Raw genomic sequence first — 26,557 nt, 5'->3', positions numbered from 1 at the left:
TTTCGATGCAGTGAGAATTCACAATCTTTCTCTATTTAACAAGATTTTGTTTCATTTGAACATTTTTAAGTCCCCTATCAAGTGATACCATAACGCATGCCAGAACTAATGGTTTTATTAATTACCTTTACTTCAGGCAAAATGAAAGGAGCAATTATGGCTCACTTACACAGAAAAGCAGTTGGAACCAGTAGAAGGGACCACACGGTGCAACAAAATACACAAAGGCATGATCAGAAGCTTGACAGGTTTGCTGACTAAAAACACAGGACTGGGGAGCTGTCTGCCCAGCTATGTCAGAAAGTAATCCAGGTGGAAGGCAGTACCAAAGAAGCCACAAGCTGGAAACTGGAAACAGCTAAAATTTTTGTCAGGCTTACTTCAAGATATTTAACTTCATAGGTGTTTGTTTGTTTGTTTGTTTTGCTTTGTTTTATCCCCAGAGTTCAAGGAAACAGAACCATCTGTGATCTTTGTATGTCAAGAGAAGGGCACAGGAGATGCACTTAACCCAGTCAGGCTCTCTCGCTCACATTAAGAGGAATGTGGTTATGAGTGCCTGGAAACTAGTAACAGAAGACAATTTAATAAGAAAAAAAAATAAAATAAAAATTTGCATCTGTACACTACTTGATCGATGTGAATTATCTTCCCCACTTACGTATTTTTCTCTTTTTGCCATCCTACCCTGTCCATTTCCAGACCAAGGACAACAGTTTCCCTTGTCTACCATAAGCCTATGTATTTTCATTGCTGGTACAGGATAAGCCAGCTGGAGCTTTGCAATGGAACTGTGAGAGACTTTTTCTTAACAGAAGTATACCAAACCCACCTAAAAACTTCCAAACTCCAAAGCTGTGTTCCATCTGAAACAATGTGGCTTTAGAAAAGGCAAGCTAGGAGTGAGACCTTATTTAAGAGGGTATGTGAGGAGCTTTCTTCTCCCACTATATACTTGTATGGTGAGCTGTAGGTCCTTATTCTTATGAAGACAATTTTCAGCAGCCTTTTGGGCTGCAGCAAAACCTCTGCATTCTCTCCTGGGTCCCAGAGAACATTTTCTCTGTGTCCTCTCTGAGAACATGTCCGCTCCTGACTCCACTCAAGAGACGCACTGTCCCTACATTATGTACTGCGAATGCCCAGCTTGCTGCCTCTTGGTTATCTTCTGTCCCCAGTTTCACACTATGTATGTGTTTACATCTGGGCTAGCCCAGTTGCTCTTGGAGCTGATGCCAGGGCTCACTTGCTGTATCCCACAACCTCCATCTGGCCTGGAGTGCAAAAGTGCCCTTTTAAAAATGCCACGTATGGGATACTGCAAACAAGCAAAACAGCACCCGTTACCTTGGCCTTTAGTACTTCAGGTTATGCTATCTCTGGAGGGAAATATGTTGCCCTGCTGCTTCCACGTACACATGGTGGTAACTCCTTCCGTAAGCGCTACATGGGTCGTGTGGTGAAATAATATTTGCTGTCACACTGGGTTCAGGCTGGACTCTTAAGCAAGTCCTTTAAGTATAAATGTACGTTATCGAATGTGTCTGCACGCCACACGAAGCTGATATACCCGCTGTAAACTGTTGGCATCGATAGACTGATAGTAAATGTGTACGTGTGACAGGAAAATATGGTGACTAGACCCATGGTCTTGTCCATCTGTTCCTCTGCAGCTTGTGCAGCTCCGTGTCGGGGCACACTTGTTTATGCTTCCCTGTGCTTGTGTTACATGTATATGTGTGTAAATATATATATTTATTAAAAGGTGTTCCCCCCACAGGCTAACGCGGTGCCCCTCGCGTCGAATCGAGGCGCTCGGCGCTCGATTGCGGCGGGGCGGGGCGGGAGGAGGAGGAAGAGGAGGAGGAGGGCGAAGGCAGCTCCGCTCCGCTCCCTCCCCTCGGCGCTGGATTAGCTGCGCCTCCGAGCAACCCTGTGTTGTTGTCAGGGGGCAAGATGGCGGCGGCGGTGTCCGGGGCCGCCCTGCTGGGCAAGGGGCTGGACATCAGCCTGGCGGCGCTGCGGCAGCACGACCCCTACATCAGCAGCATCGTGGACGTGGCCAGCCAGGTGGCGCTCTACACCTTCGGGCACCGCGCCAACGAGTGGGTACGTCGGGGGACAGCCCCCCCCCGGACCCCAAGCCCCGGGGGGCGGGGCGAGAGGAGGCCACGCCCTCTATGGGGAGGCCCCGCCCCTCTCGCAGCCATGCGGGGGGTGAGGGGGTGGGCGCCATGTTGGGGTGTGAGGGGTCCGTGAGGGACCCTGGGGTGCCCCAGGGGGCTGCGTGTGTGTTAAAAGCCCTGCTGATGGGGAATGGTGCTGGGGGTCTTCATGGGTGCCTCCAGGGGTGGTCAGCACCTGGCTGTTGGTTGAGCACTGTGGGTTTGAGGGCTGGGTGCTGGCTGCCACACACGTGCTGTGCCCTCAGCTGGCTGCTCCTGGGGGCTGGCAGCAGAGCAGCCCCGCTGTGTGATCATACATCGACCAGCCTTTATCCCGTCCACACCTCCTACATCATCCAGCCTTTATCCCGTCCACAACTCCTCACAAAACTGGCCCCACAAACCCTGCTCGCTCGCCGCCATCCCATGGAGCTGTGGGGCTTGTTTCATGGCTTCGCTGGGAGGTGTGATGCTCTCAGGGTTGGTAAAAGAAAGGAAAAAAAGGGGCTTGCTTGTGTTTGGCAAACCCTCGCTTCAACTTCTTTTGATGTCTTTTTGTTCAGGAGAAGACTGATGTGGAGGGAACGCTGTTTGTTTACACAAGGTGAGAGCGCTGTGTTTTAACATTTGAAAGTGATCTGTGGATGTGGAGAAGCCAGCTGGCTGAGTGAAGGAAAATGCTCTGAATCACCTCATACTCAAAGGTGAAAAGAAACTGATGCTGGCAAAGAAATGCAGGGAAGAAAACACAGGGAAGTAGGCATCACCGTTTATGTGGATAAGACTAAATCTTGATATGGGTGAACCATAGGAATCTGCACAGCTGTCTTAAATAGAACATGACATTTGCAGTTTTAAGGAGTCCAAACAAAAAACAAAGAGTGAAATAAATAATGATACTCCTTAAAGTAAAAGAATAGTAGAATTTCATCCAGCATGCAGTTTTTTTTCAATGCTCGCTTTTTGCACCAGGTCTGGCTGTAACTTTTCAGAGCTTTTATTTGATCATTTATTCTACCATTTAGCTCTGTTGAAAAGCATGCCCTATGTTTGGGTATGTGCCCAGCCAAGGTAGTGCCCTAGCATTTCCGTGTCACTGAAGTTAAAACCAGAAAAAGGCTTGATGAGCAGATCATGCAGTAGCTGCTCGGATGGGACACTGAAGCAGAAATTTTCTCCTTCAACATTCGTGCTTTTGAGGATCCAGTGGGAGAACTGAGAAAGCAGAAGATTGTTTGCAGTGGTCAAGAGGCATGTGTGAAGTGAAGTGACAAATGGACAGGGAGGCCCAAGAGACTGTGAGCTTCGTGTGAAGTAGGAAAGGCAGTTTTAATATTTTTGAGCTCTTTTGTGCCAGCAGTCGAAATAATAATGAATAACTTTTCTAAGCTTCTCTTAGGTAAGCGGAAAAGAATGAAAAGGTGAAATAAGATGCTTTTATAATTACCACTACAAAATTAAAGAACTGACCCCTGGCTGCGCTAGCAGTAGGCAGAGGTAGCTGGTTCTGTGCTGCAAAACAGAGGTAGTATTTCTCTGGTATGTTGGATTTAAAACTCCAGAAGTGACAGCATGTAACCTGGCACTTGTAGTATCTGTGATCTTTTATCGTTATTCTTGTTGGTTGAGGAAGTTTCCATTTACAGGCAGAGATAGCTACCCTTCCTGCCATGTAGGCAACTATACAGAACAGGTTGTGAGCTGTGAGCAACATTACACAGGGCCCTCCCCATCAATTTTAACTTTATGTCCTGTGGCTTTGAACAATGACATAAAATCGTGGAAAAAAAAACATTGCTAACAGACTGCAGGTTGGAGTCTACTGGTGTTTTTGTCACTTCTTATTACTGTTACGACAATGTAAAGTAATGCTGCCCTTTCACTGGAGTTGATTTTATCACAAATTGCAAATTCTGAGGAAGAGTCAAAAATCAGACTTCCCACTGAGTTAATACCAGTGGAAATGGACTGGTGGTTTGTTTGTTTTTTTATTTTTTATTTTTTTTAAGTCCTGATTGTTGCAAACAAGGATTCTTGTTAAGGGTTCCAGTTGTGTTTAATTTCATGTTGCCTCCTACCCTCTAATGTAGGTCCCTGTGCTTTGGATTTTGTAGAGATGTCCACCAACAGGCAATTAGCAGAGATGGCAACGTTACCAAAATTTTAACTATCGTCATTTTCTTTATTGCCATAACATTGTTTGAAAGTAATGTTTCCTGTCTGGGTGGTGATAGGGTTAACAGCTCACATTAATAAAAATCATCTAACTGTCTTGAAGTGTAACCCCCCATGAGCAAGCATAATGATGTGCATACTTATGTAAGTCCCAAACAGGATTTTCAATACCATTCTCAATTGTTAGCTGAACGTTAAAAGTAATAAAATACTGTGCTCTTTGCCCGTGACCGAATCTTACTAATTGCTGTTTTCTACTCTAGCAGGAAACTATCAAGTAGATGGTGGTTGGAAAACGTGGTGCCAGTGATCTGGAATTAAGTGGCACTTAGTTACATCTTGCCTGTTCAGAAGTTTTGTAGGCCTTATAGCTTGAAACAAAAACTGGACAGGCATATATGATTAATGGTATGACTAAAGTATTGCACCTCAAATGGTAGTGTCACAGTTGCTGCATGCTCTCTGCAGCTACTGTGGGACCAGTGGTGCTTCTGTTGTTTCTCAAGTAGAATATAGGGTTTTGAAAAAAATAAAAAGGATTGTATGAAAGACTACGAAGCTCAATAGTACTTTCCTTGGCAACAGAATTAGATTTTTATAGTATCTCTGAGAAAAGAAAAATAATTTTGGAGAACTATGCAACGACAAAAAAAAAGTATTCTTTTTTTTCCTTGACTTGATGTGATTTCTACTTGATAATTTTCAGATCAGCTTCTCCAAGGCATGGCTTCACAATTATGAACAGGCTGAGCATGGAAAATCGAACAGAACCAATTACTAAAGACCTTGATTTCCAGCTGCAGGACCCTTTTCTACTTTACAGAAATGCCAGATGTAAGTGTGTGATATGTTGGGCTAAATGCTAAAGAGGTGAGCTCTTCTTCAGAGTCTATTCGTGGTTAAAGTAGTACAAATGATGAGACTGCAGATTTCAAGGGCTGAAACTAGGTGGTTAAACAGTAGCAATTGAAAGAATACATCCTCTTTGACATGCTGAAAAAGAGTTGTTCAATGCTACCTGAAATATCACTATTCAAAAGAAAGTGTTAGAACGCGTTCAGCAGTAATCTCATCACTTAACTGGTTAATAGTGGACTTTTATGGCCGTGTATACATGGTGGGTGTAGAGGCTCGGAGATAACTGCGTGTTCTGAATATACCCTGCTCAGTGTTGGGAAGTCTCGTCACAAAGCAAATCCACCAAAGGGTAGAATAATACTTGTGATCTCAGTGTTTGTTCTGCATAAAGTTAAACAAATGCAGCTAATTCAAACCCTGCTCTGTTCTTCAGCTCTGGTATGCTGTCCTTACAGCAGACTGGAAGGTGTGTAACTTCTCAACTATTACAGGAAACTCCAACGCCATAGTGTTGAGCCTAATTTAAACCCCGATGAGAGATGAAGATACTACTTTGAGCTCTGTCTTTGTCCTCTATCTGAGAATTAGCATGCATCAGGCAAACTCAGACATGAGTGGAAGACATGACAGTTTTCATGCAGATAAACACACAGACCATTACAACGTGCAATTATGTAAGAATGAACATTTATAAATATGCAGTTTTATATCCATACTTGGAAGTAGAGCTTTAGTATGATCTGTACTTTGTGCTTGATGCGTAAAAGTTGATTGCAAAAATTCTTTATGTATACCGTGTTGCAGAAGTGTTCCCTCTGGATGAAGTAAAAGCAGAGGAAATTCATGGCATACAAAGCAGCACAGTTTAATAATCTGCTAGTCCTTTTTATTTTATAAACTTAATTTGGAGTTGGAAAGTTATATCAAGAGGGAATTCTGTTGCTCACACACTATGTGGTAGAAACAATAGAGATACCATTTTAAATAATCTAAATGAAACTTCTATTTTTGAGAGTATTAGATAGGCTGAAAAAGAATTGAAATTCCCTCTTTGAAAATCCATAAGAAACTGAAAAGAAATACAGATCTGTCCAAACTAGCTTAGGCTAGACCAGACATTAGGATTTTTAAGTACCATGAGACTTATTTCACTTGTCTTTTTTTTGAAGAGTCTTTCCTATGTATATGTAATTTATTTTTACCTCATTTTGAAATTCCTTTAGGAATTATTTATATACTGATACCTGCTTTTTGAAGTCTGTTCTACTAATTTTTCATTTTTGTTGAGACAATTGGTATAAAGAGTAATTAGAAGCTGTCATAACTATACTGACATGAAGTAAGACAGTCTTTAGTCTGAATACTACATAAACTGATTTATTTGGGAGAGGAATCTGGTGTTTGGGGGTGGGAACGTGAGCCATTTGTTCAATAAGAGACATCAGAATTTAGATTTGCAGTGTCTCAAATACAGGTACTAACGTGCTTCTGAGCAGCAAGTCTGCGTTCAGGTAACACGTCTGGGGCTTTTGGGCCAATTGTGCAACAGCAAAATGCAAAAAACCATTTCTGGGTTCTTCTGTCTAGACAAAGGTTCTTTTAGGGTATGATTTCCATCTGGCTGCTCACAGATGGATTTTCTTGAAAAATTCATTGCCCGTCCGTCTTTATGAAATTTAGAGTGGTTTGTTGGTGCCTCTTCGCATTTCTGTACAGTAGAATTTTATCGCATCTTCCTTTGTTCATAAACACACCAAAAGGTTCCCCTTCGCCTAGAAAAAATAATACTTCCTTCTGCTAGAGACTTTGCAGATCCGTACGAGGAGGCGCTACCATAAAGAATTTTGACTGTGCGTTAAAGAACAAACCCAGCAAGTGTAACAAATGAACTAGGGAAGTTAGGAGCAGGAGGATGGGAGCCAGGGAGGTAAAAAGGAGGTCTTTGGAGCCAAGATAATGGGCTGGTTTTGGCTAGAATAGTGTTAATTTTCCTCCTAGCAGCATATATGGTGCTGCGTTTTGGATTTGTGGCCACAGCAGTGCTGATCACGCAGGGATGCACCAGCTACCACTGAGCAGTGCTCACACAGCATCGAGGCCTTCTCTGTTCTTGTGCAACCCCACCAGCAAGGTGCTGACCCCAGCTGGGCTGGGGGATGTCCCCAGCATGTGGTGGTAAGCTCAGCAGCAAGAGCTGGGGGAGAGCAGCAGAAAAGGGGGTGGAAGAAACATGATTGGAGCTCCAGTATTTGTCTTTGCAAGTAACCTGATGTGGCCCTGCTTTCCTGATGCAAAGGGCTAATTACCCTGCTGGTGGGAAGTAGGGAACGAATTCCTTGTTTTAATTTGCTTGTACGCACAGCTTTGTTTTACATATTTGCTTGTACGCACAGCTTTGTTTTACATATTAACCTTTCTTCATCCCAACCCATAAGTTTTCTCAATTTTGCCCTCCTAATTCTCTCCCTGGCCTCACTGAGGGGAGCAAGCAAGTAACCCCAGCAGGCAGCTTGCACCATGCAGCTAACTCACACCACCCACACTGACAATTTGCTAGTGGCAATGTGAAAGTAACTGAATTTTTCTTTCAGTTCAGGATCTCTCAGCCACAAGGTCTAGTAGCTTTTTGGCCTTGTGGCACTCTATGCTGTATCATAACCCTGAATGCAGGCATGAAAAAGGGTGGTACAAGATCCTCAGCCAGTGTGCTTCTTGTTTTAAGAGTCTTCAGCTGAGCCTATATGTCTGTTTTTTTTTCCAGTGTTAGCTGCGCCATCTAATCATGGAGAAACCTATATCTGCAATTTAATTGGATAATTTAATTTTGTAAGGGAAGATTCATATATGCTTTCCTAAAAAAATAAATAGATTAAAAATCTACTGGTTCAGGATTTTTATTAGTATCAGATGTGTTCCGTGTTACCCCTAAATAAGGATTTTATTTTCATGAAATATTCTTATAAATGCTTAAGTGTTATTTCTCCAATAACAGCTCCAATGAAGCTCTTGGTACTTCAAAGGAAAAACTGTTGTTTTCGTAGATTTTTGTGGAAACATCTCTGTTTTCAGAGCAAACTTGGATTAGAAACCCATAAAAGAAAATTTATTTGCCATCTCACTTGACTTTTTCAGGTTTACTGGGCCCATTGAAATAATTTACATGGTGATTTCTCCACCGAGACACAGATAACTCTTCCTTACCCTGTATTTCAAAGCCTTTGCTACATAAAATAATTTCCTCAATGTTAGGGATCTGTTTCCACTAGGGTCTTATCCAAACGTGATGCTGAGTATCTATCTTGAAATGTCTATATGAGTATTTTCATTGGGTTTTGCATTATTATATTTCTGTTTATCACTCTTACAAAACTCAGCCTTTAGGCTTCTTTCTGGGGTTTTCATCCCTTTTTTTTTTTTTTTTTTTTTAGGCACTAATGTTGTAATACTGCTTTTATTTTCCGCTTCTAGATACTAACAACCAGTATTCAGTAATAACTGCTCATGTGGCAAAAGAGTTGACAGGTTGCCAGTAATACTTAATCTAGATCTGGAAAGGAGTTACCTTTTTTTTGTTTGCTTGATGTTACTTCTTTCTCTATTTTTTGTACAAATTATTAGCTATAATTGTTAGGTACAACTAATCAGGTATAACAGAGCTTTCCCTGCTTTTATAACTGGTATGGTTGCTTTCTCACATAAGAGGACTTGTATTTGTTTTTTGTGGTAGTGTAAATTTCAGGGAAAGAAAGAAAAAATGAGCATTTGGAGGAGTAAAGACATTCTGCCCAGTGTTTTGTTTGTTCTCATATTCTGAATGTTTGCTGAAACCAGCTTAGTTTTAGTACAGCTGAATATGTGTGGCTGATTGCATTACACAAGCTAAAATAAATGTTCTTAGCAGCAAAAGATGGTACTTGCGTACCGGACAAGTCCACCAGCATCTTTTCAGGTTATATGTTATCATTTTGGAAAGATTGCTTTGCATCCAATACATAACTACAATAGGAAAAGCTTTCCTCACCTATATACAATAAAAGTAAAGTTTATGAATACTTCTAAAAGGAATATTTGATCTTTTTCTTTTATTGTTCTTCATATTTCTCCTATAGTTCCACATGATCTCAGTAATCTAGAATCAAAATAATGCCTAAAACCTGTTTATGCAGATACCCGTAGTCTGTTCCCTGCAGTCTGGGGCCAGATTTGGGTTCCATGCCAGTTAACGTTTGCACTGATCCCCTACTTCACAGAAAAGCTTAGTTTAGAAAATGTGTTTGTCTGGCCAGCACTAGGATTATTTGTGTGAAAGCCAGGAGGGAAGCTCAAATTACTGAGTGCTTAACACCAGCAGAAATCCATGGCTAATTACACCAAGAAACAAAAGGCTTATCAGTTAAATAAGGATTTCCAAGGTGATCTCTAAACTTCTGTAGTTAACTGCAGCTTTAGGCACTTTCTTTGTGTGACCAAGTAAGACTACTTCTGCTTTTTTTTTTTTTAATCATCTGGTGATTTTAAAGATTCACAAAATTTTCTGGGTTTATATTTGAGCAACCTTAACTACGTAATTAATACTTTTTCCCTTATGTTTATTCCCTTGTATTTATTGTGAAAAGCACCATTTGTTGTTTAAAGCTTGATGCTGGTTAATGTGAAATAGTTCAGAAGAAATGTGTAATTGTAAAACATTGGTTAAAATAACTTCAGTTTCTACTTAGCAATGATCAACTGTGTAATAATTTACTCGCAACTATTTCCAACGGTGTATTTGCACCAGACGTATATGGATGTGTGCTGGGCCAGTTAATTTTTTCTTGAATGGATCGATTTATCATTTCATCCCCAAATACTGTTTTTCATGTTTATAGGACGTGGGGAGCTCGAGGAGAATTAAGTTGTGTATCTTAGAGCTCAGTACACCTTGTGCGTTTCAGCTGACAGAAAAAAAATACAAGGTCCTAGCTTATAAGGAGCTAGAATGCTAATTCTCACAATGATCTGTGTCCTGCTTTCGCTAGGATAGAGTTAATTGTCCTCCCAGTAGCTGGTATGGTGCTGTGTTTGGGATTTGGGATGAGAAGAATGTTGATACCACCCTGATGTTTTAATTGTTGCAGAGCAGTGCTTCCACCAAGCCAAGGACTTTTCAGCTTCTTGCTGTGCCCTGCCAGCAGGCAGGCTGGGGGTGCAGCAGGAGCTGGGAGGGGACAGACCCAGGACAGGTGACCCAAACTGGCCAAAGGGGTATTCCATGCCATATGGGGTCATGCTGATCAATTAATATGGGGTGGGGGGGGGGCAGCTAATCGGGGATAGGCTGGGCATCGGTCAGCAGGTGGTGAGCAATGGCATTGTACATCACTTGTTTCGTACCCATTATTAGTACTATTATCATTATTATTATTTTCCTTTCTTTTCTGACCCAATAAACTGTCTTTGTCTCAACCCACAGGCTTTCATTTCTTTCTAATTCTCTCCCCCATCCCAGAGAGGGAGCAGAGAGGGTGAGCGAACGGCCGTGTGGTGCTTAGCTGCAGGCAGGGTTAAACCACAGCAACCTGATACAGGTTAATTGGGTGCTTTTATGGTACAGGAAGTGGAGAAAGAAACTGTGTAAAAGCGCAACAAACAGTCTTTATCTGACCAGGCTCTATACCTGTTTGTGCATAGATCTTGTTTTTCATTTCTGTGCCACATGTGTAGCAAGACCTTTGATCACATCATCTCCTAAAACTGAAACCGAATGAAGCTTTCTAGCCAGATATGACACATCCTACTGAATATGAGCTTTTGCAGAGGTTCAGGAGTTGCTACGCAAGCAGCCCAGGCGTGCCTGCTTTTGGTAAAGCTGTCTAGACACATGGTACGTGTAAAACCTCATCCTAATTTCAGTTGTCCAGTTTAACCTGCCACCCTGTGTTCGTCAGAACCCTGAACAGAGAGTATCGTTTTCCTAGATTTCTACGCTGCAGGGACTCCCAGTAGGTGGGATTGGAGGGGAAGAAAAGTTTCCCAGTTGTCCCAAGAAGTAGCCTAAAGTTTGTTACATGGTTTTTGAGTGTATTTTTTTCCTATTTTTTCCCATAATTATTTATGTATGATTTTTTTTTTCCTAATATATGTTTGTTGATGATTGTAAAACGTTTAGGAAAAGATAATGGTGTATATTTTTCTAAAACTATTATTTTTTCACTTCTAGATTCTGTGTTACAGCATCCTAGAGTACTTGCAAATAGAAAAGCTCATCTTCTTGGAGACTGATAGGGGTTCATTTCGGTTTACCCTTCTAATAATTTATTTATAGGGTATAAATATATACTAAATGAATAATGCTGCAGTTCTGTAGGCATGTTGGAAGACCCATTGATTGTGCAGGTACACTAATAGTAACATTTCTCTTGTAAGGAGCATCTTAGTTAGAAAAAGTCTACATTTCGAGAGAAACAAGGTGACAGCAGTGATAGTTTGAGCAATGTATAAAAACAACATGGCATGAAAAAGATCTTTTAGATGCCAGAGTGTCTATTTTTACCTGGAAACCTGTTTGTTGGTCTATCCCACGTTATATATTCTAGAATTCACTATCTAAAAATCCCTTCTTTTCTCTCAAGTGTTTTAAGAATGAAGCCAGCATTTGGTTGTTAAATTTACTTAATGTGCAAGTTTAGATTCATCATTATGCATATCGATCAATAGACAACTACTTGCTCAATTATTTTCATTGAGATAAGCAAAACAGGTATTTTGGGCTTTCTTTTTATGATGTAATACAGTTTCTGTTTGGTTTTTGGTTTTGGTAAAAATGTCAGTTTGCAATAGAGAGCTTAATTTATCAGCCTCCTACCTGCCAACATACAGTGTCTGGTTCAATCATGGGAAAAAAAGAAAGCTGAACACAGTAAATTGAAATACGTATTCAGCTGATCATTCTCCAAATGCTCATTGAACATTTTGAAACAAATACCATTAAAAGGATTTTGATTTCATTCAATTTGTATTAGTTTCCTCTAAACTAAGTGGTCTGCTGATTTAAGAGAAAAAAAAAAAAAAAGAAGTTTGTGGCTTTCTGTTACTGCATCGGTAAGCAAAATGCAGTGTTTTTGTCACAGCTGAATAACTTAAAAACAATGTTGTTGAGACTAAGCTAGGTTACAGAATTATTATTCTGGCCCGCTGGAATCTGTCGGTTTTGCTGAAGAAAATATTTTTGTAGTGTAAAACTTTGAAAAACTATTTATCAGTTTGGAACAAAAGTGTTTGAGAAGTGAAAGCTCAAACCGTACAAATTCAAAGCAATTTTGGCAGAGGGGCCTGCCCTCATTAGAGGTAGGTTCTTGTCAGCTAGTTTGCTTGCTGACCAGATTTGGCTAAAGCTTTTCTAAAAGCTGGTCTGCACCAACCGCTGCCTTTGTTCAGAATACAAATAAGGTTTTACCTGAGGTGCTGTCCTTGGGAGACATTTTTGTCTCAGAAAAATAAACAAGTAGCTCCTCCTTCTTCCCCTTCCACCATGCCTCCTTTGATCAGCCTGATAAAAATTCATCGTGCCTCCAGCTAGCCAGGAACAGCAGCAGAGGTCAGGGTTATCTTCCCTGGATGTTATTCACCTCTAGTTCTCAGCAAATTTGAGGTTTCAACATTTTAATCCTAATACTCTCAAAAACAGATATTACTTTTCCTTTTTAAATTTAAAAGGAAAACATAAATACTGAAAATACATCAATGTTGTAGTAACACTTGATTCTAAAATCAGAAAACAAAATTGACTGACAATTGACTTTGTCAGGTTGCATGCATGTTTTCCAAAACTTGTTTTAGGTTGCGTACAGCTTAAATAATTTATAGTTTGTCATGTGCAAATTTTGTTGAAGCAAATTTCTTCCTGCTTCTAGTTATTTACTTATCTGATGCACAGTGGATATATATATATATTTTTTTTTTTCCTGTGAAATACTGTCTAGTGTTCTGTTGGGTGACTTCTTCGTACCTGTATGCAGAAATTAGGTGTTCTTAGAGTGGTTTATAAAAGCACATATGAAAGCATTGGTACATGCTTCTGTCTACCAAAGAATGTAATGTACTTGAAAGATAACAAAAATTACTTCAGAATATCAAGAAGAGTAATAATCCATCCCTTTAGCAATACCATAGGTATTGCGTTACATTTTTATATGCAAAATATATGTGCTTATACATGTATATTACATATCGGCCTTTCTGTCTCTTACTCTAATTTTAAAGGAGACCTAAAAATCCTTAATGTTTACTTGTAAAGATATAAAAATAATGTGATAATTTTATGGTGTAATTAAACAGTATTTTGCAGTTGCATGTAGATGGACGTGCAGCAGTGCTGGCTCAAGGCAGGAGGTTTCTAAGACTGGGAATCCCAATCTTTTGTCTAACGGTTAGTTAGTTTGCATGTTGTAGAGTATACAACCTGATGCGTTTGGTTTTGAGATCTATAACTAAACTCTGCTTGATTCTTTGGAAATAGGATTGGATTTTTAACACAATGTGATTTCTGAAGGGGACAGGATCTTTTCTTTTTTTAGAGCAAGGTACGTCTATATGCAAATTACTGTAAAAATAAATAAAATGGAAAAGTACAGTAGGATATACTTTTGTTTGGTAACTTGTAGTTGATCACAGTTTCTTTTATTTTCCTAACTCTTTATCTTATCTTATCTTATCTTATCTAGCCCTTTTTTGAGCAGAAGGGTGGAGCGGCTGACCTGCAGAGGCCCCAGCCAAACTAAACCGTTGATTGAGATTTTAGGATTATCAGGTATTAACTCTTCTTTAGGGTACTTGAGATTTTTTTGTGCTTACTGTGAGGAGCAAGTGTAGTTCTGTGATTTTTAGATTTAAGTTTTTAGAGTTCACATCAAAAAAGTGGAGGAACTGTAGTATTCCAATATGTTGGTTTTTTTTTTTTCTGTTTTTGTTTTGAAGCAAAACTCTTTGTACTGTTAAGTATTTCTAAAGTAATCCTTTTTATTTTTCCCAGCTCTGTCTTATTCTTCATGAGATTCTTTAATTAAAATTTATGTTTTTGAGTGGAAATCAAAGGCCTTGATCTTAAGACATCAATTTTGATGAGAAAGTCCATGTCCCTTGTCACCCGGCGCAGTTCAGTATGGGTATGTAAGGTTTCAGTGCAGACTTGCCTTAAAGAACAGTTTTGTTGTTTCTTCCTACCCTGAGAATTTGGTCCTAGTTCTGGAAATCTTTGAGAAACACAAATGACATAGAATGCTTCGTGTTTGTGAAGTGTTTTTTCTAAGGGTGGCAGATCTTGTAACTCTAACTGTGATGACTGCAGCCATCTTTTTGCTCTAATGATGAGTTTCAGTTGTGATGAAGGTGGTAAAAAACGCAAGGGAAAGAAATGCAGCACTTCTAACAGATTTTCAGCTATGTGGAATGATGGAAAAAACATCCTAAGGAGCTAAGCAAACAAAGCTATGTAGTTTTTTTGTGGCTACTGATTATTTTGAGTATGGTGGAACCGCATCCCAACCCAGGCAAGTGAATCGGTAGGAAAAGTACATGGAAAAGAATTAAAGGCATCTTTCAAGCAACCTGCAGTTATGTAGGGGTTTCTGAGCAGAATGGAAGGAATATAATACTGTGTATATCTGCTAAGCACAGTCTTTGCTTCCCATTTATGGATGTCGGCACATAAGCAATGTATTAGCTTGTCTGGACGTTTACTGCTGAGAGTGTACTGCCAGCACTGGCAATTCTGGACATCTCTTCAAGATAAGATAGGCATATGATGTGGTAAAGCTCAGGAGTTAAAGTTGGAACTGATTTTTTATTTTTAAAGAGGGTTATCTTCATGTGACTACCTGTACACCCTCTCCTTCATACACACCCCCTTGTACAGCATAAAATACTAGATGTTTCCAGACGAGTGTCAATATATATGTGCATGCCTACATACTTATTTTGCAAATGAAAATAGTGCAAAACTAGTTTCTTTCTAGAAATCACTCACATAACCCTCTTTTTAAATTAGTCCCTTCACACACACGTATGCATTTAATATTTTGAGCTTTTGTATGTTCTGAACTTCTTAGCCTCTTTTTGTCTTTTCTTTCTTGTTTCTTATACCTACCTATGTGCCTTCCTGTGCCTTTAGTTTTTGCTCCGCTGTCAAAATCCAAGTGGGAAAGCACTGTTCAGTATATGCTCAAAAGACATTATGTTACCAAGAGAAGCTGTCCTTCTGCTTACCTCCACAGATTTGAGAATTAGCAAAACTCTCTGAATCCTGCAGTAGTGTGATAACACATACAGGGCTTCACAGTACATTATCCCCAACTATTAGTTTGCTACTGGTGTTATTTCATACATTATACAGACTGTTCTGTTCAAATAGAAATGCAACACTTGTCCCAGCAGACAGACACCAGTAGAGTTTGCATGCAAACTAATGTATAATGCTGTCTTACCTCCAGGTTTGATGTAGAAGCAGTTAAGCTGAGTTTCATGCACCAGCTTCCCCTTATACTTCGTTTCAGGTTCCCCTTGCTGGTGGCTGGATAGTGGTTGATATGCTTGCCGAACAAAGGCTTGAAACATTTTTAAATTCCCAGGAGAGTTGAAACCGCTGAACTTGAGTATATTTCCTATGTATACTGAAAGTAAATTCCTTTCTTACTTTAGAGTTACTTTATGTAATAGCCTTGTACAGAAGTTAAAACCAGAAACCAGAAGTACTGACAACTCAGTCCTTTCATCTAGAAACTACTTTCCAGCTCTTTGAAACCTTTGCGATATCTTATGCATTATCCTTCCTTTCCTTGCTCTTCACTCCTGGTCCTTTCTTGTCCTCTGTGCTTTATGCTCAGTTGGAGCCTTCTCCTCCCCCTGTGGTTTTTCAGGAAAACTTGGATTGAGAAGTGGAGATAATGGGCGCCATCCACCCGTCAGCTCATCACCTCACCGAGCCATGACGATCTCTGGTTTCTGTATATCAGCACGGACTCCTCTGATAATATCCTCTTGTGTTTGAAAAAAATAGGTTTGTCTAGCAAGGGGTGGACTTCGGCCCTGACATAGCCAGAAAACTTCTCTTGGAATGTGCGCTTGCTCTCTCACACTCTTTTATGTGTGTGTGTATATATATAAAAATATTTGTAACCTTCTCTCAAAACATGAAAGATAAATATGGAACAAGTGTATCCCACAGTGCATATACAAGCTGCCCACTTCTGTCTATTATTGATTTAATACAAACTCTTGAGTGCCTCATCAGCTCCGTCTTCATCAAAACAAGCCTTAAATCGGTGGTAAACAATACTCTTCAATTACAGGAGGCAAAAAGAAAGAAATCCTTCTGAAGTATAAGATAGCATACCCTTTAAAGGACAAGGAATGTGTTACATACGGAAAGGCAGTGTAACTGTTCCAGTGGAATTCCACTAGGGCTGCAAATGCAGTGTTGCTTTTTTGTCTTAAGTGGCATACAAACTGCTAACAGCGTTGGGCTTAATATTTGGTATCTGCTCTGCAAATAATGGTTATGGTTGCAGTCCAGTTGTTGGTTTTGCAGTGCAGAGCTTGCTGTAATAAAATTTAATAAAATATAAAGTCTTCATATAATAATATAATAATATATCTCTGAAAGTATATTAATATAAGAAATACATACAAATAATATATTTCTTAAATATATTTTTCTTCACAAAAAACGTGGTTTTTCTTCACAAAAAATGAGGTTTGTACCTGCTAGCTTCATTGTTTTGGACACATGTACTCCTAAGTCTTTTAGAGCCTCTTTCAGTAATCCTTTTGCATAGCAGAGATATTATTTATATGAATAAAAACAGCCAGAGATCCTGTAGCCAAGAAGAAAAAAAAAAGTGATATAAGACACATGCTTCAGGTCAGAAGTCAACAATGGAGAGACTAGGAAGGTTCTTCCTGTGAATCATCTGGTGCTGGTCATTGTCTTACACAGGATATGGACTTTCAGTTTGATGATCTACACCAATTCTTCTGTCTCTGTCAAATGAACTGCCTTTCTGTAAAATTTCAGGATTATTTGCATAACAACATACAGCATTAAATCTTCTTCACGGGAACATATAACATCTCTCAGTGGAGAGGTTCATGAAATTTCATAATTAGAGAAGCAACAGTGGATTTTTATGTAAAGCATTGCATACCTACTTGCAGTACTTTGCTTCTTTTTTAGTTGTCATCTCTCTTCTGTTTCGTTTTTTTTATGTCTTCTCTCAATATTTTGTATGTTGTTATCATAAAGAAAAAAAATGAGGTTCAAATTTTCACTGAGAGTTAGAAGGAGGGGAGAGAATAGGGAAGCAAAAGACGATAATTAATGTTTTATTCCTAAAGGATTGTGCATATGGTAAAATACTGCAGACTTCTGAAGCACAATGTAACGAGCCACTTTGCTTGAGAATAATGCAGTTGTTGTAATGAAAATTGCACAGCGCGCAACTCCAAATTTTGCTATGTATTGAAATGTATCTCTATAGTTAGCAATTCATAAATTGCAGGATATGTCCCAGTGCTGTTTCAGTATTTTGAAGCATCTAGCTGCTTATATAGAATTAATTTGATAAATACAGATTTTTCTGATGATTTCATCTGTTGGATTACAGTTTTAAAATAAGGAGATTTTTACCATGCAAATTTAATTTTTATGGTGGCACACTTCATCTCAGAAGTACGTTCTGTTTCTCCCACTGTTCAAGTAAACACACAGAATGTCTTGTGGTGGAAGAAAAGTCAGTAAACTGCTAATTTTTACAGTAATCAGAACACTAACTTCAGTAGTTAAAATTAATTTTAAAAGATATACAAATACTTTAAAAATCATTACACTAAAAAAAATAAGAAGTAAGGTAGTTCAAGGATTTTTGAATCATTATGAAATAAGTTACTAAGTTGCAACTTTCACAAGAAGAAATAGGTCGTAAAATATACTTTAAACATTTTTATTAAAATCTAAAGGATAAAATGTAACAATCCTTCATTTTTCAAGCAAGTAAACTTACAGTGGTCATAAGTAAATGATAAAGGGTCCAAGGTGTAGCAATCCACTGAAACTTGCATGAACCTAAGTTAACTAACTTAACAGCATGAACCTACCCACAATTGGAATAGACTTAATACTGTTCACCTGCAATTAACGAGAACAGTAAATGTCCCTTCTATTCCAATGGAATTATATTGTATTCCTAAAAATCATAGGTACTTAGTTTCCAACACCAGCTCGCTCTACAGGTGAGCAGATGTTATGAAGTCAACATAACATCTGATTATAACAGAAGAAGAGAAGATTTTTTTTTAATGTATTTAATATAACGTGTTACGAGACTGTGGAAAATCAACAAGAGAAAATACGTAAGCGCTGCTGTAAATATGAACTAAACATTTGAAATGTCAGAAAGAGTAGTTGACTTTACAGTTGCTTATTTTAGATTATTTTTCTGACCATCGCAGTAGTAAAGAGATGGTGTAGGAAACAATAAGAAATTGTCTGCCTCAAAAATGTTAGAGCGTACAGAGTATAAAAATGGGAAAATACATTTTTTAATTATGTTAATATTACAGTATTTTTAGATGTCACTTACTACAGCAACAAGTGTGAGTGTACATTCAAACAACATAGATTTTTGTTGTTGCAGGTTAAGAGCTTATTCCAGATCTGCAAATGTATTTCCATTACTTAGGATGTGAAGCTATGCAGTGGAGAAATAAGAGATGAGATTGCAATTGTCAGAATTACAGATATCTATAGTTGAGGTTGCTTATCTTCTTCATGAAGCCTATTTTCAAGTTGTTCATTTTTAATTTTTTTTTTGCTGGAATCAAACTGTTTGCAGTAATAGCTCATCAGACTGATTATAGTAAAAATACAGAGTTGGGGAAAAAATTACTTGCTATTGAACACATTTTTAAAGCTAAAATATTCTTCCTTTCTTTTCTTTTTTTCATTCTTTTTCTTCTTTACTGGGAGGAAAAAAAAATTGCACCATAAATGACACCAGCAGAGTTTGGAAAACGACTTGCCCTTGAACTTTACTGTAGCTCTGGTATTAAAGATGTACTTCAACCCATGGCAGGTACATCAGACATGCACTTTAAAATCATTGGAAACGTAATCTTATATTTCACTAAATTATAAATGAAAACTGCAAAATTCACACCCTGTTGAGTCCTCTACCACGCAATCATGTATGCCATTTACAATGGAGGAGGCTTTATCCCCAGATAATGGGGATAGTAATAGGGAAATGGGAAGTAAAAGAACTGTATTTACAGATATGGAATTAGCTGTTAACTGCAACAACAAAAGTCTTAAGTTGTCTGTATGTGTATACCCCAGATACTTGACGAGAAACATAGAGAAGCTGCCGCTCTCCTTAACCTTGAAAAGCAGGATGTAAATATAAAGGCTGGACACTGAGAAGGTGAGGGTAGAATTCCTTCCTATTCTTTAAAATAAAAGCCAGCTTTTTTTCATCCTTCAGAATGGGGAGAGCATTGTCACCGCCTCCTTGACTGAGGAGTGTTCTGTTTTAGCTATGAGGTACAATTTTGTACACAGCATCAAGAAGGGAGCATGGTTTCTAGTTTGCCCTCTTTTACTTGTGGCAGTGTTATGTTGCTGTAAGCTTTTCTGCTAGGAGAAGTTATGGATGTACATATAGCCTATATTTGTGTGATGGCATTTTTGTATTATGTTCAGATCATTCGGATGAGAGCCTGATTTCATTGCAGTGTGCATTGAAGGCCTTTTTAATGGTTAGTAGTAGAAATCAGCAGAGATGATAAGGTACTGGAAAGCTGGTAGTGGTAATAGTTTCAGAGTTTGAGGAGTTACTCTTCCTTTCCACAGAGCCATCCTGTGACATTTTTTCACAGGAAGGATACTTTTGTTGGCTGAGGATATTTGGATTTCATTTTCAGCCTTGCTGAAGACTTCCTCACTTCTCAAAGGCAGCATCTATCACTTTTCTGTATCAAAAATGGAATGAATGGTAGTTTCACCCACAATTTGTTTATCTTACTATCTCTTCACTTAGCTGTTAGGTTCCTTGAGTGAGACTGTATAATCATTTCTGTTGTAAAAGGCAGTGGAGATCCAGTCTGATGTGGATGTTTTGGAAATCCACTGTGAAATAGTAATAAGAACCACTTTTTACTTATGAACAAATTATAACAACAATAGTGGATTTATTAAGAACAGCTTGTTATTTAAAAACTGATAGCCTGGCCCCTGTAGCAGTTGTCTTGTCTTAATTTTTTTTAATGTCTTAAATGCATCATCATGATTTAAAAAGTATTTGGAACTGATGATGCAATGGTAGGATATGCAACTGGAAAACCAGTGGAGGGGGGAAAAAATCACTAGTTTAGATGGATCATTACATAGACACTATTCCTGTGTAGGGACTAAACATGTCTTGTTGTATCAGCAGAATGTAATTTTAAAGGAAATCTTGCAAATTGTGTTTGCCTTTGGGATATTTTCCAAAACGTAACCTGCCGATGGACTCTTGCATCTCTTAGGCTTTATGGAAATAAATGCATCAGTGGGACTTGAAGTTTCCTGCAAGGCTATCGTAACTTTAGCTTTGAGGCTATTCAGGGGATATTCTTTTCAGATAGTGTCTTTTTTGTTTGTTTGTTACAGAGTTGATTTTTTTTAAGGCATTTCCTATATGTTTTGATTTAAAATCTGCCAGAAGTCGAGGCTGTCACCGTGGAGTTGCAGACATGATTTTATAAACAATCCGCCGTCTCGGAGTTGTCCCTTTTTGCCTCATGAGATCAGAAATATTTGCTGGCTCTGTGTCTGGAAGTCTCTGAATTGGTCAGCCAACTTTCATGACTGTGGAAGATCACAAGGTTATTTCAGGGTCCATTAAAAAATAAATAAATAAATCACGTGTTTAAGGCATAGTTCCAGGTACAATTAAACAGATGGTGGTGAGGAACCTATTCTTGACTTGTAGCGTAGCTAGTCCCTGCCCACTCTCTAACCATCCCTTTTTGGGGAAAGGGGTTTTCACGGGCTTTTACATGATGTGGATTGTTGTTTTGTTTTGTTTTGTTTTTTATTTGTCTATTTTGAGAAAGTTAATTGAACAGTTCCTCCTTGCTTGAATTTGACCAATAAAACTAAAAAGCTTTTTTTACTCTCCGGATGTGATTACTTGCATTAAGAAGTCTGTGAGCAGTATGCTTTACCTTTTAGTAGCTGTTTGTTGTGTGTTGTTTTTTTTTTCCTGGCTGTTTCATATATGAAGTTTTAAACATTTGAAATAATGTAAATACCAAGCCATTCTTCTCCTTGTCTGTGTTAAAAGATACCTAAATAACGGGATCAGAAGCTTTGTCAACCTGTAAATGAAGGAGCAAGTATTCAGTGCTTTGATAGGTTTGTTTTTTTCACCAGCTTTTTAGGAAAAGTTAAGATCATATCAAAATATAGTTTTTAGGTTGGTTGGAAGATTCTTGCACTGTTTTAGGTTGCTGGCATTTTTGTGCCTGGGACATTATAAGAATTTTGAGTCCTCTCTCAGAACTTCCAGAAATAGCAGGACATATCTAATCTGCATTTCTGTTGTTTAGAAATATGTACATTTATATATAAGTATTTTGTATTGTGCTGCTTTCTACAATGTAGAGAAACAAGAGACCTGAAGGTTCCAGTCCTGTGGATGAACCACATCACTATCAATATGGCAGTAAAATAATGCAGGTTTTTTGGTTTTTTTTTGTATCTTGTTTTAGCTAAGCAAAATGTTGTGTTTAAAAGGCTGCAAAATCAAGCACTCCTAAACAACCATATAACAAGGTTGCTTGTGCAATCTTTTCTTTTTTTCCTCAGAGAATTTTTAATGACGTGTTCGTAATTCTTTACAGCATGGTCCTTGCTTCAGTCATCAAATAGTCTGAATGACATTGAGGTAAACAGTGACTACCTGGGATTCTGGCTTTTCCTCATTACTTACATGTGGACCTGTTGCCTTTTTAGGCACTGCAGAAGTTCTGCAGTAGGGGCAGAACTCTTCATTGTTGTTTTCTGTGATACTCATTGATGTAATAGCTGGTGACTTATAAATAAGCTGACCTGTTGTACCTTGCTCAGATTAGAAGTATTATTTTTCCCACTTTACAAATTGGGATCCTGGAGCAGAGTGGTTACAATTACGAAGATCCATTACATGCAGAGTGTCTGACTTCAAGTTACTCCAGCGTAACTTGTCCAATATATTTATCATTCATAAGTTCAAAAACACTTTCTACAGACTTCAGCTGTGATTATAAGTAGCTGGTGTTTTTGCAGGTCATGCACTCAAATCTTACACCCAGGTCTGGGATCTCAAATCAAGAACCGGACATGAAATGTACACACTCAATGACAGCCACTTAAGATGACATTTCACAACTCGCATATCATTGCATAATATCTCTGGGACAGCGTCAGAGATGGTATTTGTCTTTCTAAGATATCATGCAGCTGTCTTAACTGCAGATTTTTCCTTTGTTGCAATCCTGTCTTGCTTTATCCTGCAGAGCAGGATGTCAAACTTGAACAGACAAGCCACCTTTGCTACTTGAACCCGAGTAAAGTGGAAGGAACATCCTTTGGTTGCATCATAATTATAAAGACTGCATTGTGGTCAAAGGGATCACATTTGCATTAGAGTAGAATGGTACAAAATTAATATGGCATGCTTCAAGTCATGCTTTAAGATAGGAAGGCATAGGTTAAAAATACTATTGTGGGTATAACCTTCTTTGGGTCTTTCTTTTTCTCAGTAGGTCCAGCATCATAGGTCCAATAGAATGGATGCTGCAATTTTTTTAATGTGTACCAGAAGAAGCAGCCTACCTGTTTAAAAATCTAAAAATTCTAAAGATTGATGCTCTTTAACATGAAGTGATTGCAGTTAGATGATTTAACCTATGTAGCTTACTCCAATTCAATATTAACTACATCTTGTTGACTTGATTGCTGCATTATATCTTTATAACTTTGTTCAGTCTTACAAACAGCATCATAACTTTTTGTGCCTTTTTTTCCCTTTAATGTGATCAGTCTGTTACTAAATCTCATTTCCTTTAGTAAATGAAATGAGTTGGGAACTGTTGAATGTGGATGACTAGATGTATGCCCTCTTGTCAGTATAAAACTCTCCTTACTGGAATTTTGTTAGCTGCTACTCATGTAGCTGGTTCACTTGGGGAGCAGAAGATACTTGATTTTGATATGTTCTTTCTCTGTTTTTGACAGTAATCTCTCGTTGGATAACTTGATGGCTGAATCTGGGCCTAAAAGTGAGACAGTATTTCTTCTTCTGTGCTGCAGTGGAAGAATTCTTTTTGTACCTCTCCTGTTCAATCATTCAGTTTTAACCTGTAAACGTTTACCATTACCACTTAGATCTGAATTTCTGTTTTTGTCACACACAGCCTAAGGATGGAGGGTGAAGAAAAAAATAATCTGTTTAATACCAATAAGACACAAGGCATATTCATGCCGCTAGAAAGTTTGCGGTGAAATTTGTATTCTTTGTAAATTTATCTTTTTTATTAGTGGAGAGCAGGACAGGTTCCTAGCTTGATGGTTGCAGTTTGTAATCATCTCAGGTTCTCTGCTGGTCCTGGGTTTTTATGTGTTGGGATACGAGAAAAAATAAAAAAATTAAAGGCTTTTCACCAGGATGCTATATTAAGTAGTTGAACCATTTTTAGCTGTATAGAAGACATGTGGCTGAAAGTCTGAAGGGGGATAGAGATAAATATTACACTTGCGTCTTGCAAACAGCTGCACATTCGGTTTCTTTTCAGACATTAAGAAAACCAGCTTGTGCTTTGTATGTCGGAGTTTCAGTTCTTTGGAAGCGAAGAAGAAGTGATTGTTCTTGGACTCCTGTGATAAAAGGAAATGTTACACGATCAGGGTCGGTGTTGCAATTATTTTAAAACGGATACTCCATCCATTTACGCCACTTTCAAATAGACACAGCCCCTCCTGTGTCAGAAGGCATGCTAGGAATTGCCTTATCTTAGGAAGATTAAGGGAAATCTCTTGCTGCTGTAGGAGGGGAAGCAGGGGAGAAATGTGGTGCCTTCCCATTTGCTACCAGATCATACAAGGGGAACATGGACGTTGCACAATGTTGCAGAGGGGTTGCAGGGTGCAGAGAGTAAGATCCATGTTACAGTTGCATTATGGCTATTCTCATCATGATGGTTTCACTAGCAGTGCATACATCTGAGAATTTTGGACTACTGGTAGATTCAAATCTGGTGTTGCTGGGCGGAACTGCAGGCACTTACCTTTGTGAAGGACACAATCTGAAGTCTGAATTTAGATGGAGATTTTCTAATCCTGGGGTTGGCTACAGGTCATTACTTCTTTGGAGGTGAAACTAATGGACAGCATTACAGGAAATTTGCAAGGAGGCAGAGCTTGGTTTGTACTACCCTAACAACTTTGATGATATATGAGATAGGCCTGATGGTTGTTGAAAACTAAACAAATCTTGCCTGCTTATGTTTGCGTGCAGCACAGCCTGTAGTACACTAGCCACTGGGGTCCAGTGGTTATGATAGGACAACTGGAAAATTGACAGAAGTAAAGTTTTTAAAGGAGAAAACACACACAAAAAAACAAACTTTTAGTTTTGGTTTAGTGTTTTGAAGAAAAGGATCAAACACCTTTGCCTGTATCAAAGGTTCAGAGCTGGTGACGTACGTCAGTAGAGATACACCTCTTGATCTTTTTTGATTTTACTGGAGGGTTTGAGTTGTGTTTATAGAAGGGGAAAGCATAAGACAGAAATAAAATAAAAAATTTTACAGGTCAATTTTAAATATCTACCAGGTAGAATTGCTGTTTGAGAAGATTCTCATAGTTTGTGTTTGATGTGCATTTGCAGTGTCCATATATGGGATTTGGTTTTATGATAAGGAAGAATGCCAAAGAATTGCAGAGCTCATGAAAAAGTAAGTGATGGGTAAACAAGACTTTCTGTGCTTTTTTATGTATGTATTTCTGTACATACATGCACATTATATTACCAGGATGGTTTCTACTTTAAGCCTATTTACACAGAATTTGTTGCAAGTAAAATTGTCACACACCTGCATTTTATATATACAGAAATAAGTCACTGTATTGCAATACTTCTTCCCTAATTTGCCATGCAGGTTTCCAGCTACATGATAATATAACAGATCATCTGATTTGTTTCCTGATGATACAATTCTACAAAACAGATCTCTGAATTCTTTGGGGGGTGGGAAGGGTGGTGGTGGTGGTAATGAGTTTCTCAATTTGGGGGGATTTTCAATGTAGCTGTTATTTTTTTCTTCTCATATCAATGTAAGTATGGACTATTACAAAAGCATACTGCAATAATACAGTTTGTATTTTTTATCCTCTTTCTACGCCACGGCTCAGTTCCTGCTTCCTGCTTTTTTAGCAATATATATGTAGAATTCACTTGGTTTCGGAGTATAAAGCAAGACTTCAATTAGCTTTGAATTTATGACTCTTCTATACATATTAAGGATATTTTATATATGTTGTACAGCTCTAACTCTGCAATGAAATCAGAGATTAACGTTTCATAGAAAACTGCATTCTCAGCTGTATTTTAATCTAACAGCACCATGGATAATTTTTTAATGAACGTTATCATGGATATTTTTTTCGCTGCCACTGCTTTCTCCACGTGTCCAGGATCAAGGGCGCATCATCCCGCTTTACCCTCTGCTTGCTCTAACAACTGCCTTGTTTGCAATGATTCCTTTCTTATGACTACATTCTGCAGGTTTTTATGTTTGTTTGGAGGACGAAGGAGCTGAAATCTTGCAGGTTTTATCAACATATACAGTCTACATTTTTACAGAGATATAATATGGAGGATATAGTAAAGAGACATGATAGGAACGGGCACGTTAGATTTACTAGCCGTCTGTGGTATGTAGGATTGGACATAACCATTGTGTCACAATTCTTGTAAGGGATAGGAGGAACAATGATGTCAGGCCAGGTCTTTGCCAGCCCAAGAAAAGCCATGGGAGCATGTCAAGCCAACCGCATTAGGTACGAACAGAGTGCAGCGCAAAGGCACAGTCAGAGCTGTGAATCTCTCCTTTTCAGGTTGTCTGCATCAGCCCTAATAGCCTGCTTAGCAAACGTTTCTGTAGCCAGAAGCGTGCTGAGGAAGCGACATCAATTCTGATTGCTAAAGTACCAAGTGCCCATTTACATGTCCTGCAGTGCAAGTCCAGCCAAGTCTCGTCCTCGCACATCTTGATTCATAGCAAAGTGCTTTAACTCTTCTACCAGT

At 38.7% G+C, this 26,557-nt stretch overlaps 1 protein-coding gene across 1 annotated transcript in view; it reads left to right on the top strand.

Moving 5' to 3' along the window:
• Positions 1-1,955: 1,955 nt before the first annotated feature.
• DCP1B (decapping mRNA 1B) overlaps positions 1,956-26,557 on the top strand; it is a 44,379-nt gene continuing 19,777 nt past the window's right edge. Inside the window, exons 1-4 of the mRNA XM_032187956.1 lie at positions 1,956-2,109; positions 2,729-2,769; positions 5,047-5,174; positions 25,139-25,205. Coding sequence (XP_032043847.1) covers positions 1,957-2,109; positions 2,729-2,769; positions 5,047-5,174; positions 25,139-25,205 — 389 coding nt within the window. The 5' untranslated portion in view covers position 1,956. The remainder of the gene's footprint in view (positions 2,110-2,728; positions 2,770-5,046; positions 5,175-25,138; positions 25,206-26,557) is intronic.

Source organism: Aythya fuligula, chromosome 1 (genome assembly GCF_009819795.1).
Source record: "Aythya fuligula isolate bAytFul2 chromosome 1, bAytFul2.pri, whole genome shotgun sequence".
NCBI classification, from domain to species: domain Eukaryota; kingdom Metazoa; phylum Chordata; class Aves; order Anseriformes; family Anatidae; genus Aythya; species Aythya fuligula.
This window is presented reverse-complemented; position numbering and strand designations above follow the sequence as displayed.